We start from the raw sequence: 14,817 nt of genomic DNA, 5'->3' as shown, positions 1-14,817 counted from the left end.
CTCTATTCTAGCACCTGCTCAGGCCCCTCGGTCTCCCCGCACGGCAGCGCAGGCGCCATAATCCCTGTATGCACGGGTCCTTCCTCCACCCCATCTTGGGCCACCCCCTCCCTCCAGCAAAGCCCCAGCCCTGACCTGGCCTGCCCTCCCCTGCTGCCCATCCCCTCCCTCTGTCCTCTGCTCCAGCTGCTGCTTGGCTACACTAAGGACCCTCCAGGACAGCAGGCTTTTGTGCTGCCAGTCCCTGCGATGCAAGTGCCCGTCCTCAGACACCCTATGAATGCCCCCCAGCTGGGGGCCTCTGACCACCTGATCAAGCAGCCCCACCCACAAGGGCCCTGCCCTGCGCCCCGCCAGCCGCTGTCAGGCGTATGGCCCCCTGGCCTGGCCTTCCGCATCAGCCCCTACCGCCACGAGGCTCCTGGTCTGGGCTGCGTCGCAGGGCCGGGACAGTGCCGGCACCGGAGGCATAACAGACGTGCTGGGCAGGTTGTGGTTCCGTTGAATACATGCGCGTGTGTGGGGATACATGCCAGCATGTTTACGGACAGGGCACACGTTCAAAGACCATGGAGTGGAGAGCACCGCCCAGCGACAGGGCAGCGGGCGGCTGCGCCACGTGGCTGCCTGCGGATTCCATTCAGACGGTGGGAGGGGGGCCGGCCTGGGGTGGGGAGGTGGCTGCGGCTCTAAAAGGGCAGCACGAGGGGCCTGCGGTGTCGTGTGTTGTGACGAAGTCGCACTGAGCGTTTGATGGGTCGACTTCCAGTTTGGGAAAACGAGGACGTTCCGGAGGTGGGTGGTGGGGATGGCCGCACGCCTCTGAGCTGTGCACTGAAATGGCGGAGAGGGCAAATTTTAGATGTGTTTGACCATAGTGAAAACACACATAGAACTAAGCGCGCACACTCACATACGCACATGTAGTTACGCAGGCACACGCGTGCAGGTGAGCGTGCTCTGGGCGCTGTCTGCCGTTGATGTTCATCTTCTCGTTGCCAGGGTGGCTCTAATGCTCGGACCCACCAAGGCCAGAGTGTCGCCTCTCCGGAAAGGGCAAAAGGCCAAACGGAGTAGAGGGGACACACAGGCCTCTGGGGCGGGGCTGTGCGTGCCCGAGAAGGGGCCCCTGGGCGGTCTCGTTCTGTCTTGCAATCCTTTGATTCTTTAGAGGAAAATATCTTTCCTTGCAAGGAATCAGTGGGCACCCGTGGGTTGATATTTTCCCAGAGCCAGGAAATCCTTCCAGTTTCTGCTGTGGCCTTGGGGTGGGCAGGTTGCCCAGCCCAGCCCACTGAACCTGTTACGCTCAGCACTGGGAGTGTCGCCGGGACGCCCACGCTTGTCACCCCACCCCAGCTGCCTGGTTTTCATCGTCTGTACAGCGGGGACACTAAGGCCCAGCAGAGTAGCTTAAGACCCGCGGCCTGGCCTGGGGGTCAAGCCTGCTCACTTCAGCCCCACCCAGGGTACGCAGCCCCTGCCCTGTGTGGGGTCTTGTGGGAGCCACAGGTAAGGACACAGCAAGCCTCAGGGTTGAGAGGGCCGTGCCCCCAGGATGCCAGCACGCCGCCCCTGGCCAGGCCCAGGACTCCAGGCCACAGGCAGCCACCCGCCCACCCTCCCACCAGCCCAGCCCTGGTCCCTTCCCGTGGCTTCCAGAGACCTGGATGGATCCCTAGAGCCCAGCCCGGCCCCTGCAGTGTCTGTGAACACGGGGAGGGTCACCGGCTCTGTTAGGATTGAATTTCAGAGTCACAACAAAGAATGCAGTACTTAGCTAACAGATTATTTGTTGTGACTCTGAAATCCAGATTGCACTGAGCTCCTGTGTTTTACCTGATGGCGGAAGTGAAGGGGTGGGGTGCGGGGGAGGTCGTGGAATCAGCCCTCATTGATGCTGGGCCTGCAGGGAGGGCTGGGGGGCTGGGCCAACTTGGGCGAGGCTGTACCTCTGCGAGGGGCCCTGCCTTTCTCCCATCCCTGGAGGGGGCCTTGGGGGGCAGAGGCCAGCTGCCTCCGCTGTCCTTGGGGTGGACCCAGCAGCAGCCACCCCTGCCTAAGATGGTGGGTACCTGTCCGCCTGTCTGCCTTCCCCGTGACAAGGGGGTGCCAGCTGGCTCACAGGAACCACGGAGGAACGTCTGGGGTCCATGGCTGGTTAAAGGGGGCAACTTGAAGCACCCGGCACTGGTCCCGTGAAATAGCCGTGTGGCCCGCAGAGCTGCTGGCCCACCACGGGGGCTCCGTGCAGGATCTCCGAGCGAGGGACCCTGACGTCCCAGCTGCACGGATCTGGAATCCTTGGTGAAGTCAGTGTCTGGCTCAGGGCCCAGCAGGTAGCAGGAGCTCAAGAAAGTGCAGACACCATCCACCCCCAGCCCTGCACCCACTTGGTGTGTCTTACGGTCTGAAATACCTGCATTAGAATTTGCCTTCTTTGATTTAAAGATCGAGATCATCCTCTGTTACAGTGCACATCTCCCCCGTCCCTGGAGGAGTCGGTCCCGCACGCTTCAGTATGAGTTAATGGATTGGAGGGGCTGGGACAGAGCCGAGCCTGGGCTGTCAAAGGAAGCCCCAGGCCCTGAGGGGCACCCGGGAGGGGCTGGTGAGGAATGGTCTACCCCCTGCCCCCTCCTGGCTTCTCAGGAATGTGGTCCTGCTAAGCTGGGGCCCAGGAAGGAGGGCAGAAGGCAGGCCGTTCCCGTCCACTGAGCTGCCCCGACTCCTACACCTCTGCTCAGAACCAGGCTTTGCTGGACTCTTTAAAGATCGTCCAGCATTTAAAGTGGAAGCATTTAAAGATCATCAAATTCGTCATGTTTGAATTTGGAAACTGGCGACTTCGGAGTGTCACGGGTGCATTTTTAGCGCAGTTCCCACAGCGCTAACCCCCCCTCCCCCCTTACATCCAAAACCCTCCTCTCCTCTCTCCCTTCTCCCCTTTCTTCTTTCTCTTTTGAAGGATATTTTTGCGCCCCTCTGAGATTTGTGTCTGACAAACTCCAGAGCAAGGTGCCTCCTCTGGACACAGCGCCTGCCACCCTGGAGCAGGATGCCGCGTGCTGTCTGGGACGCTCTCCTTAATGGACAGGGAATCTAAGGCCAAGGCACTCGCCTGGCCGAGGTCCCCCTGTGGACAGGAAGGATGTCACAGAGAAATGGCTTGGCCTCCTGACCTTTCACCCTTAGAGCCAGCATGTTACTCCTAATATACCAAAATTTATTATTTTCCTGCCAACAATCATTACTAAATAATTGACTCACTTTCCTATTTTTTATTAAAGTCACAGACCTCCCATGGGCAGAAGTGTTCTGTTCCCCTCCCCTACCCCAAGACAGAGGAATGCCAGCTTGGGCCATCACATTACAAAACGTCATTTCATTGCCGGCTTTAGGAAGGAAGGGGCATTTGGTGACTCATGAAACCGAAAGGTCCAGGTTCTAGCTTCAGGCCAGGCTGGGTCCAGGCGCTCAGACAACAGCACGTGGAAGCCACCTCCATCCAGCTCTCGGGTGGCTTTCCTCCGCCTCGGCTGTACCAGGTGTGCCCCCTCCACGGGGTGGCCTCTGTGAGGATAATGTTGGAGGCCGCCAGGCCGGCAGCCCCAGCTGAAGGGGAGCACAGGCCTCCCAGGGCACCAGACAAGGTCCCAGGACTGCTGCTCTCTGGCCTCACTGGAGACGTGCACCACCCCAACCTTTCCCGGTGATTCTGACCAGCCATGCCTGGGATCCACACCCATCCTGGAGCCACTGAAGTAAACGGGGAATGGTTCCCAAAGGAGAAATGGGCTGCTGTCACCAGAAGAATGGGTGCAGCAGGAGGCCTTGGGCACACTCAGGAGCATGTGTGTGTCCCCTGAGCCTGCTCCGGGTGCCTGGGGGTCGGGCTCGGGAGAGGAAAGAGAAGGTGGCCCTGAGAGCCAAGGGCCTTGGGAAAATGGTCATGGAAGGAAAGTCATTAGCTGTGTGACCTTGAGCAGGTCATTTAACCTTTCTGTGCCTTTGTTTCCTCATCTGTAAAATGGGAATAATAGTGCCTACTCTGTTTGGGAACTAGATGAGTTTACATAAGAAGAGGGCTCGGAATGGTGCCCGGAACATAGTAAGTCTGTTCATTATAATTGTAGTGTAAGCACAGTCCCTGTGCCAGGCGCCATGGCCATCCTTCCTGGGCAGCACCAGGGACCCCCAGCCTCAGGCCCTGCATGCTCCAGGACCCCCAGCCCTGACCTGCCGGAGCCAGCATCCCTCCCCAGATGCGCCATCAGGCAGGTCTCCCCGGTGTGCTCGCCATCCCAGGGATGCAGTTGGGCCCCCAGGAAGGTGCAGCGTGGCAGGGACCCACTCACACACCACCATCCCCTGCGGTGCCTGGGGAGAACCCAGGGAAGAGTGAGGATGGGGTCCTGGCCCCCACCAACTGCTGAGTGCGGGATATGGGGCGAGTCGCCCAGCCTCCAGGGTCCTGGCTCTGGGGAGTCTGCAGAATGGATAGTTGAGCAGCCCCCCGTGGGGTGGCCACGAGGATGCAGGGCTGCAGTAAGTGTTGGTGGGAATGTTCTTTGCAGCCCCGAGTCCAGCCACGAGTGTCAGGATGGGGGGTGGGGAGGCAGAGGCCAGACAGCATGTGGCTCCCCAGATCTCGGGCCTCCAGAAGCCCTGCCGGCTGACCCCAGGCCTCCGTTTTCATGGCCCTGATGCCCCAAAAAGAGCGTTGAATAATTTGTCCTTTTGTAGAAGGATGGGGACTGCCTGCTGGGCTCCTGAGAATGTAGGGTCTTCACCCCAGGCTGGCAAGGACCCTCACCCAGCATGTGCACAGAAGCTGTTCTCGGGGGGTGCCCCAGAGCAAGCACCGGCGCGGGAGCGCACCGGGGCGGGAGCGGCAGCCGGACATACGTAGCCGGTGCCAGACCAAGGAGCCCTGCAGACGTGCTGGCCCCTGAGGGCTGACAGCTGGCCCCGATGGGAGGAGCCAGGTCATCCACGGGCACCCAGGGCAGAACCCTGTGTCGGGCCATTGCCCAGTTCCTCAGTGCCACTGCCTCCCAGCCTCATGCCCCTGCCAGTCTCTGCACCCACTGCTAGGACTGCGCTGACACAGGCGGGCCACCCAGACTGTGCTCCATCCTAGGGCCTAAGGCTCACTCTCTGGATGCCTTATTGTCCTCAGAAGCAAGGCCACGCTCCTTACCTTACCTCCAGGCCCTGAAACATCACTGCCCCTCTGCCCCCCTCACCTGCGGGCCCTTCCTTCAGCCTCAGGCTCGGCCTCTGCCACCTCTCGGGGCTCCCACCACTGGGCTCAGTGGAAGTTTGTGGAATGAATGAGTGAAACGTCACCTCCACAGACAGGCTCCCTGTCCCCCCCGCTGACGAGCCAGGCCACCCACCTCCTGGTCCCCCCACAGTCCTCAGCCCCCGCGGGAATGGCCCTGCTGATGCGCCAGCCCGTTGTCCAGCAGACAGCCCAGCACACAGTAGGTGCTCAATAAACAGCAGCTGCTGACGTGGGCGGTGCCTGCAGAGGTGGCTGCTCCTGCCTTGGGGCTCAGCTTGTCTCTGCTCCCAGCGGTCGGATCCAAGGAGAAAGACCCCCTTGGTGTGTTTGTTTGCTGCTAGACATGGACCCAAAAGACTCCGTGTCTTTCTTCTCTCCTCCTCCATCCCTGCGCAGTAGCTCGGGAAGCGGCAGTTTGCAGAGATTGAAGGCAAAATTTCTTGAAAGGCTGCACTTTTATCTTCCAATTTGTAGCCATTTAGCAGGGCCGGGCCGAGGAGCAGCGAGGGCTCTGGCTGTGCAGGCCGCACGGAGGTGCCCACCGCTGCAGAGAATGGGTTCTTTGTCCTTCCCCAGACAGCTCTGGGCTGCGGGACGGACGCCCACCCTCTGGGGGCCAGGCAAGTCTGCAGGGCCGGAGGGAAGGCCAATGGCTAGCCCGCCAGCCTCACCATGGGCCCCAGAGCTGCGAGGGCTTCCCCAAGCTCTGGGCCCACAGACAGTGGGCGACCTCCCTGTCACCGCCTTCCCCGGCTGCTCCCAGCGCCCTGAGGGGACCTAAGGCTCGCCCCTCCCTTGGGCCACTAAAGAGGGGGTCCAAGAAGAACGTCCTGCCTTGAGCAGAGGAGGCCCTTCCGGTGGAGGGAAAGTGCAGAGGGGAAGGAGTCCCACCTGGGATTCTGGAGGAAGACTTCTGGGTGCTTGGGAAAACAAAGTGGAGGTGCAGCTGAGGGGTGAGAAAATGTCTGGAAGAGGAAGGTTTATGGGTTTCAAATGTTGCTGTGAAGAGCTTCGCCCCCTGCAGTGGTGAGACTCAGAGCTGGCGGGCACCTCACTGCTGGAGATGGGCCCCATGGCACCCAGCTGTAAGGGAGGGACGTGAGGCAGCCAAAGGTCTCTCTGCCTTAGGAAGAAAGGACTGTGGACGCTGGGCCAGCACGGTGGGGAGGGTACGAGAGGCTGTGTCCCTGAGGTCAGGGGAGGGAGGGCCCTCATGGCTGGAAAGAAGGGGAGGCTTCCTGGAGGAGGAGACATCCGACCCACCCAAGTGTCTATTGCCCCCAAGTTGGGCTGGTCTTGCCCCCTTTCTGAGTGGACTCTGGCACCTGGGGTGAGGGCCAGTGTCTTCCCCCTCCGTGGAGCCCACTGGGCCCAGGATCACCCAGCATCATCCTGTCAGGTCCTTCTCCCCGTACCCATCCATCACCCTCAGTCCCGCCTCCAGGCCTTTGCCCAGGAAGCCCCTTGGCCCAGCCCCTCAAGCTCAGCTCCAGTCCCCACACCCCTGGAATCTCCCCAGGGGGAAGATCATGGCTGAGAGCGGTGAGAACTCCTGTCCTGGGGGCAGGCAGGCTGCAGCAGGTGAGGGCTGTGCCGCGTGTTTTCAAGACTGGAGTGGGGAGCGGGTGGGGCACTGCCGGGGCACACGTCGCTTGTTAGGATTAAAGCCTGGTATGACCGCTGGGCTCGTCCGCTTGAAAAGGACACTGAGGCCAGGGGGAGGGGCAGCCCTGTGCCTCATGCCCACCTGGGTGCTTTTGTGCCCCCCTGGGTCCCCGACTGGAGTACAGGGGCTCAGCCACCCCCCACAAAGTCCTCAGGAATCAGAACCAATAAAAAAAAATACACTTTACTGTGGACTTTGGAGTCTGCAGGGGCAGTGCAGCAGGTGCGCGGGGAACGGAGCATGCAGAGTGCCAACCAGGTGCACGGGATATGGTGAAGCGGCCCCCCTGCTGGGCACCCAGCCCCTGGTCTCCTCCGACTGCCCCTGGGAGCCCCAGGACTCTCAGGGCGCTGCTGGGTCCCCGTCAATCCCAGAAAACTCTGGTTGAGTAGATGGAGAAGGAAGGGCAGCCCGCTGGACGAGCAGGCGTCCGGGGCTCTGGCCGCTCGCAGAGCCGCCAGTCGGGGCCCAACACCGCGAGCTGGGGGGCGGGGTGGGCAGAAGCCGCTGGCGCAGCTCAGCCGGAAGCGGCAGCACGAGGAAGGAGGGCGTGGGAGCCCACACACCAGCCCTGAGCTCCTCGGCAGTTTTGTCTCTCTTCATTAAACATCCAAGGAACAGCGAGTTCACGGATGTGTTTTCTTCTTCTCCGCCTTCCTGAAACACCCAGAATAGAGAAGCGGAGACCTGCCGCGAGGTTTCTGGGGAGTACCCGGCACTTGGGGAGCAGAGAAAGTTGGAGGGAAGAGGGATGAAGGAGCCAGGTCCCAGGCTAGAGCAGGGGACAGACAGCAGCAAAGCCAGTGGCCGGGGCTTGTCTGGGACGGGGCAGGTGTGCAGGGGTGTGCAGACGCGTGCACGTGCAGGGGCAGCGCACCGGCTCTGGAGGCCTGGAGCGCACGCCAGGCACTTGCTTTGGGAAGACACCAAGCAGTAATTGTGTGAAGCGTGGACACGACCGGCCATCCCACTGTCCTTGGGGGTGGCAGACTGGCTGGGACCCCTGGGTTGTCCCTCCCGGGCTAGAGCGGGATTTGGGTGGCCACATTCCGGTTTGGGCAGCAGGGGTCTGTCCAGCCGCCCACCAGGCTGCATCAACTACCAGCGGACGCGCTGGGAGGCTGCCATGGCATTTAGGGTGGGCCGAAGACAAGCCAGGGCTCGTGCCTGCGGGGCAGCCGGGTGGAGGGTGGCGAGGCCCGGCTGTCCGCGAACCCAGGGCCTCGAGGGTGGTGGCAGTGGAGGGCTCTGCCCCTGCATCCCAGGTGCCTGTGGAGGCCGGCTCACTTCCAGCAGTGCTCCAGGGAGCTGGGGGGCTGCACCTTGAGCTTCTGTGGGCAGAGCAGCTTGGTAAAGGCCCGGCGGAAGCTGTAGTGGCACAGCGGGTAGAGGACAGGGTTGACGGCCGAGTTGGCCCACAGCAGCCAGAAGGACATCTCGTACCAGTAGTCGGGGATGCAGGGGCCGTGGCAGGCGGCCCGGGTGATCATGAGGAGTGTGTACGGGGCCCAGCAGAGCCCAAAGGTGCTCACGATGACGGCCAGCGACTTGGCCACCTTCTTGTCCCGCGAGAGCCGGAAGCGCTGGGCGATGCTCTGGGACACCATCTTCGTGCGCTTCTCCAAGGACGCCGAGGACACGGATGGCTTGGAGCCCCGCTTGAGTGAGCGCGGCCGCTCGGCGCCCCTCGAGGAGCTGCCAGAGCTGGAGGTGGGCGAGGCCGCGGCACCTCCCCCGCTGCCGCCCCCGAGGGCCGCATCCCCAGCCTCGGCCCCGGTGCCTGGGGCTGCCTCGCCGCCCCCCACCCCGCACCTGTGCAGCGGCACGGCCTCCCCACACCCCTTTTGCCAGCAATCCCAGCAGCTGGGCGCGGCCGGCGGCGGGGAGGGCTGGGCCTCGGGGGGAAGCTCCGAGGCCGCCGCCTCGCGGGCCCCGTCCAGCCGGACACGGGTGCGTCTCTGAATGTTCAGGTAGATGCTGAGGTTGAAGAAGGTGACGCTGAGGAAGGGCGTGAAGAACTCGAGGGTGGAGGCCGTGATGAGGAAGTACCAGTTGTAGAAGAACTCGGCGTAGCAGTGGCCCTCGGGGATGGAGCTGCCCCCCGACAGGTACTCCCAGCTGAGGATGGCGGGGCCGTAGAGCAGGAAGGCCAGCACCCACACCAGCACCATCTTCCTCACTGCCCGCCGCGTGTCGCCCTGCTGGGCCCGGTAGGAGACCTGCGGTGGGACACGCTGGGTCAGGAGGCAAGGGGACTGAGCCCAGGTCGGCCGCTGCCGCCCGCAGCTCCCAGCAGCCTCTGGGCCTCTGTGCACGCCTTCCCCGGCAGTGATGCTTTTCCCTTTTCCTCCCCTCGCCCCATGAATCCCGGGCAGGCTGAGGCCCTGTCACACTCTCCTATGGCCTCAGAACCTCCCCCAGAATCCTAACTTTGTGCCGGGCTGCCTGTCTGCCGTCGCCCCATCAGCTGTGCGCTCCCCCGGGGGCCCATGTCACTGTCCGATCTACTGAGTACCTGCCGTGTGCCAGGCTCTCTGCTTGGCACCTTTCGATACCATCTTATTTAATCTTCACAACTGCTCCAGCATGATCCCCACTTTCATGATGGCTCAGGCAGGGCAGGAAAGAACACAGGTGGGTCGGCTCAAGGGGCAGAGCTGGCTCAAAACCCATGCACTCTGTCCCACTGCCTCCCTGGACTAGGACACATGTGGTCCCCAGCGGAGGGCCCCGGGGTGCCTGATGGAGCCTCAGGGAGAAAATGAGATTGCACTGGAGTGACCTCTGCTTCTGTGCCGCCAGCCCGGTGCCCACAGGACACCGACGTGGGAAGTCCAGGCAGCCCAGGGCCCCTAACTCATGGTGGCCACCACGCCCAGGGAAGCTCGTGGAGCCTGTCTTCCCGAGGCATGCACACCTGTGGGGAGGTACCACCAAGGGCCCCTGGCCCAGATCCTCCCTTAGTTCCAGGGACTTTGGACCTGCTCCAGGGCGGAGGCTGAAGGGACCCCCTTCCTTCGGGTCCACACTGTGCCTTCTGCCTGAACCAGGACCAGTCCTACTGGCAGCACATGGCTACCGAGTGGGCGGCTGGCCATAGAGTGCCCGATGTGTCAGGTGTGAGGCCAGTGGGGATCAAGCCCAGCCAGCACTGCCCACTCAGAAGTGGCCGTACCCCCTGCCGGGTGCGTCTCCTGGCCGCTCCCGACCACCCCTCCCCCTAGGGGTGAACATGGGCACCCACGTCCCAGACTCACGGCTCGGGTGACCGACAGGAAGCGGTCATAGCTGATGAGCACGATATTGAAGACAGAAGAGGTGCAGAGCAGGTAGTCCACCACCAGCCACAGCTTGCAGAGGCCCCGGCCAAAGGGCCAGCGGCCAGTCAGCACGTAGGGCACGTACAGTGGGATGCAGAATGCCCCTGTGGGAGAGGAGGGCCGTGGTGGGCCGTGGCTGCGCGGGGGTCAGACCCCACCCCCAGCCGAGAGACAGGCAGGACCTAGGGTCACTCGGTGGCCCTTCTGGGACCAGCGATCCTCCCTCCGCCTCATTCATAGGCACACTCTTCGCACTGCACCTGGCCTTCAACCCTTGCCCGGCCCCTAGTCCCACTGGGTCCCCTGGACTTGGGGGCAGGAGGAAGATCCAGGTGTGGGGACCGCTGGGAGCGACGAGCCCCAGAGCCTTGGTCTGGTCATCCCTGGACTTCTGCCCAGCCCTCCCAGTGCCCAGAGGAAGAAAGAACATTTCCTCCCTCTCTGGCCCCGCTGGATCCCAAGCTCCCATTCTGGCTCTTCCTCATCAGCTCAGAAACCGAGAAAGCCTTTCTCCGGACTCAAAGGGCACTTGACTGCTGCCACGCGGGCGCCCACCGCCAACCCCGCTCTGAGCGTCTGGCAGACGCCTGTCTCAGCCCCAACAGGTGTCTGGTGCTCCGGCCCCCTCCTTGCGCCCCGCCCCACAGCCTGCAGCAGTGCACAGACATGTGAGAGCGCACTCCTCAGAGCCTCTCCCCCCAACCCCGCCCGCCTTCCCCATGGCCTCCTCCCCCAACGTGGCTCTAAAAGTCTCCCCTCCATGTCCCCTTCCCCAAACCTCCCCCCCAGCGCCCTCCCCGTGTCCTGAGTCCTCTGCAGCCTTTGTTTAGCCACGGCGCAAGAGCCCCCGCTGCACCGCGGCCGCAGCGCCTTGCGCCTGGCCGAGCGCCCGCTGGCTAGGACCCCTTCCCCGGGGACATCCTTCCCCAGCCCGAGTCCCGCGGCCGGGGAAGCAAGGAACTTCGCCTGCGCCCACCTCCCCACGAGTCCCGGATGCCCCCTCCCCAGGCCGGACCCCTTAGCGCGGCGTGTCCCCGAGGCAAAGGCACCCTAGGTCCGCGTTCCAATTCCCGCTGGCCCGACCCGGCAGGGCGCCCCTGGGCTCGGGCGGGGGCTGGGGGCTTTACCCACGAGGAAGTCGGAGATGGCGAGGTTGAGCAGAAAGAAGTTGTTCTGCGTGCGGAGGCTCGAATCGGCCACGAAGGCGAGCATGACCAGCGCGTTGCCCAGCACCGTGGCCACGATGAGCAGCGCCATGAGCGCCGCCAGCACCGCGGTCCAGGCGGCGGAGAAGCCGCGCGCTCCGCCCGCCGCCGCCGCCGCCGCCTCGCCTGCCAGCGCCCCCGACGCGTTCAGCGGTCCGTCGGGCGGGGAGCGCTCCATGGCCCCGCCGGCTCACGCGGCGCCGGGGCGCAGGGCAGGGCGCGGATCGTCGGCCGGGCAGCCGGGAGGGATCCCGGCCCGGGAACCTGGTCTTTGCGGGCTTTCGGCCCGACCGGGCTCCCCGGGGGGTACCCGGCGCATGGTCCGCGGGCGCCGAGACCGCGGCCGGGGCGGGCGGCGCCGAGGGGGCCCGGCCCGGAATCTGAGCCGAATCGGGCCAGCGGCACGACCGCTGCAGCACTAGCGGACCCGGAGCGGAGCTGGAGCCCGAGCCGCTGGCGGAGCGTCCGTGCGCCCCGAGTGCCGAGAGCAGCAGAGTGAGCCCCGGGCCCAGCCCGCTGCCCCACGCGCCCCGCTCAGCGCCCCCGCCATTGGCTGCCGCCCTCGCCCCGCCCCCGCCCCGCCCGGCGCCGGCAGCACCACGGACAGCGCCGCGTGCCCGCCAGGCAGCTGGAGCCCCGGCCCGAGTGTGCACGGCGGCTGGCGGGGAGCCCGGCACGGCGGGCGCCGGAGCTGGGGGCTCGCCTGCGTTCAACCTGCGCTCGCACACAGGAGCCAGCCTCTGGACCGCGCGGCCTGCCCCGTGCCCTCGTCCCCGGTGACCCCTGGCCGGCCCTCGTCGGAAGCCGGGGCGCCTGTGGGGATCTGGAGTGCGGTTGAGGGGAAACACCTGCGCCCGCGTTCGGGGGAACTTGCCCCACGGGACCCCTCCTCGTTTCACGCTTCGGGCAAGCAGTTCTCGGAGAAAGGAACCTCCCGAGGAGAAAGGATAGGAGAGGTCTCCGATAGCCGTGCCCGAGCCAGGGGTTCGCTCCGCACCCCCGTATGCGTGGGACTCGACTCTGAATCTGAGTCTCCCCGTGGGCAGGACCCAAAGCAGCGTCCAGGGTGACCTGCAAGGCGCAGACAGATGTGGAGTTACATAAGGGAAAATGGGGAACCAGCGGACCCAGCTGGGAGGGGAGCGTGCCCACCCTGGGCTCAGGCGGCCCTAGTTTGAAGGGAGAGCGACCATCTGCTCAGAACCCAGCCACGGGTCCCCCCCGGTGGACAGCGCAGTGGGGCGGTCAGTGCTTCAGGGACCGACGAGCCCACTGCGCTCGGGGCGCAGCCGGGGCGGCGCGCTGCGTTAGCGCCTGCGGGAGGCTTTGGGGGGAGGAGAGGCGGCGGGAGGGAGCGCCCCCTCCGCCCAGGCACAAGCGCTCAGATAGCCTGGGTCAAGGACGAGACACTCACAGCGAGACAGACAGACACGCCCACATGCAGACACACAGACTCCCACAGACCAGGGAAACAGTCGCCCAGCGTCAGGCTGGGGACCCACGAACGGCAGTTTGACGCGCACACATCAGACCCAGACAGCGAGGGAACAGCGCCTGAGGGAGAGGGAAGCAGCGGCGCTGCTCTGTCGCCAACAGCGCACATCTGCCGAAGCCTCAAAGAGGAGAGAAAAGTGCGCGTCTGCGTGCGGGGGTGGGGGCTGCAGGGGGACCCCAGGCGCTGGCACACCGGCACCCGCACTTCCAGCAGCTTCCTGATCACGCTGGGACCCACCTCTCCCCCTAGCCCCGAGGTGCTTTAGAAACTTCAGGGAGTGAGGGAGGGGTGCTGGGTTCCCCTACCCCCTCCTCAGGGCTGATTGCAGGGAGGAGACCCCAGCCCCTCACCCCAGCCCCAGGGGATCCACGGTTCTATGGCTTCTCGCGGCTTGCGCTGGGGGAGAGGTGTGGGGCTCCAGCTCCCCCTCCCAGAAGCCCTCTCTGAGTCGCTGGCTGTACCCCTTCCACCAGCAAGCCCTGCTCCTCGTGCAGGCTCCCCCAGCTCCCCAACTTGCATGGTGGGCAGGGCTGTGCCAGGACCAGGCACCAGTTGGTGGTTAGACAAGCCAAGGTGGAGAGCTGCTGGAGTCCAGGAGAGCTGCTGGAGCCCCCTCCCATCCTCAGTTCCGGTCCAGGGTAGAGGGAAGTCTGAGCAGAGGGCAGCCCCTTTAAAGTCTCAGTCAAGCTGGGGCCCGGTTGTCCTTGTGGCCTTTAGTGTTCGCGAGCTTTCCTTGGCAGTCTCTCACCCCACAGCAGCTAGAGCCGGGGATGCAGGGGATGGACTCAGTTCAGACCCTGGCACTTGGGTGACTTGGGAGAGTTACCAAATTTCTCTGAGTGTGGGGACCTTCCTCTTGAAATGGAGGCCATCAGGAGGAGAACCACAGCTGGCCCAGAGGTTTGAGGATGGCCATGGCCACGGGTGGCGAGCGCCCCCTGTTGGCACTTAACACCCATGACCTCATCAGCCCCCACCCCCACCCCGAATTCAGCATACAATGTGGGTAGGACCAGCAGCCTGCACAGAGCCCAGAAAGCTACCTGCCCAAGGTCACACGAGGCCAGAGGCCCCTCTCTTGATGGTTACACTCCTGGCGAAGCCCTGAGATCAAGGCCCCTGACCTTGCAAATATACTAACTCTTGGGGCTTTGACCTTGTCGGGACAGGAGCCTAGAGACCTCTGGGCTGGGCCCAACTTGACTAGGGCAGTTTGGGGGAATGAGGCAGGTCCCCACGTGACTGTCCACAGGGCATCTTGCCCTGAGGTCTCTGTCTCAAGGAGTGGGTATTCAGGCCCCAGGATGGCAGGGAATGCCCCAAGACCCTAGGAAAGGCTGGCTGAGCATTGGGGTACATGGGCCCCTATTCTCAGCTCACCTGGACACCCCCAAAGAGCGTGGCCTGGGGGCCGAGTTTCTCCATTTGTCAAAACAGCCAGCATTTGGGGTTCAAAATGTCCAGTCCCAGATCACGTAAGCCCTAGATTAGTGAAAACACCCCTCGCACAGGAAATAGCTCACCCACTGATTGATCAGTTGATTCGTTCATTCAGCCCCTAAGATCTGCAGGGGTGACAGCTGAGGAGGGCTGTAGGCTGGAGAGTGGAGGGGCCCCGAGACCCGCTGCAGCGGCGGGACCTCACCCACCTCCCTCCTGCCGCATGGGGCAGAGAACCTGCAGCACAGACGTGTGCTGCTCAGAGGCCCCTCCACAGGGAACTTGCTGGCAGGAGGGCCGGTGACCGCCCCAGCTGAGAGCAGCCTCTTCCCGGGCATCTGGTCGGCCGCTGTCGTGTGGGACTCCTCTGTGTGCAGTGTCTGCTCTGGGGCCCCCGTGGG

General features: G+C 63.9%; 1 protein-coding gene across 1 annotated transcript; it reads right to left on the bottom strand.

Annotated features, from left to right (window-relative positions):
- Positions 1 to 7,151: 7,151 nt before the first annotated feature.
- On the bottom strand, positions 7,152 to 11,924 carry HRH3 (histamine receptor H3). Its single transcript, XM_060032631.1, has 3 exons — positions 11,404 to 11,924; positions 10,214 to 10,380; positions 7,152 to 9,175 (listed from the first exon to the last, which is right to left on the bottom strand). Exons 1-3 carry the CDS (start codon positions 11,657 to 11,659, stop codon positions 8,240 to 8,242), a joined length of 1,359 nt encoding a protein of 452 aa, XP_059888614.1. The 5' UTR covers positions 11,660 to 11,924; the 3' UTR covers positions 7,152 to 8,239.
- Between the last annotated feature and the right edge of the window lie 2,893 nt (positions 11,925 to 14,817).

Source organism: Delphinus delphis, chromosome 15, assembly GCF_949987515.2.
Source record: "Delphinus delphis chromosome 15, mDelDel1.2, whole genome shotgun sequence".
In the NCBI taxonomy this organism is placed as follows: domain Eukaryota; kingdom Metazoa; phylum Chordata; class Mammalia; order Artiodactyla; family Delphinidae; genus Delphinus; species Delphinus delphis.
Note: the sequence above shows the minus strand (reverse complement) of the source record. Positions and strands in the feature narration are given on the sequence as shown.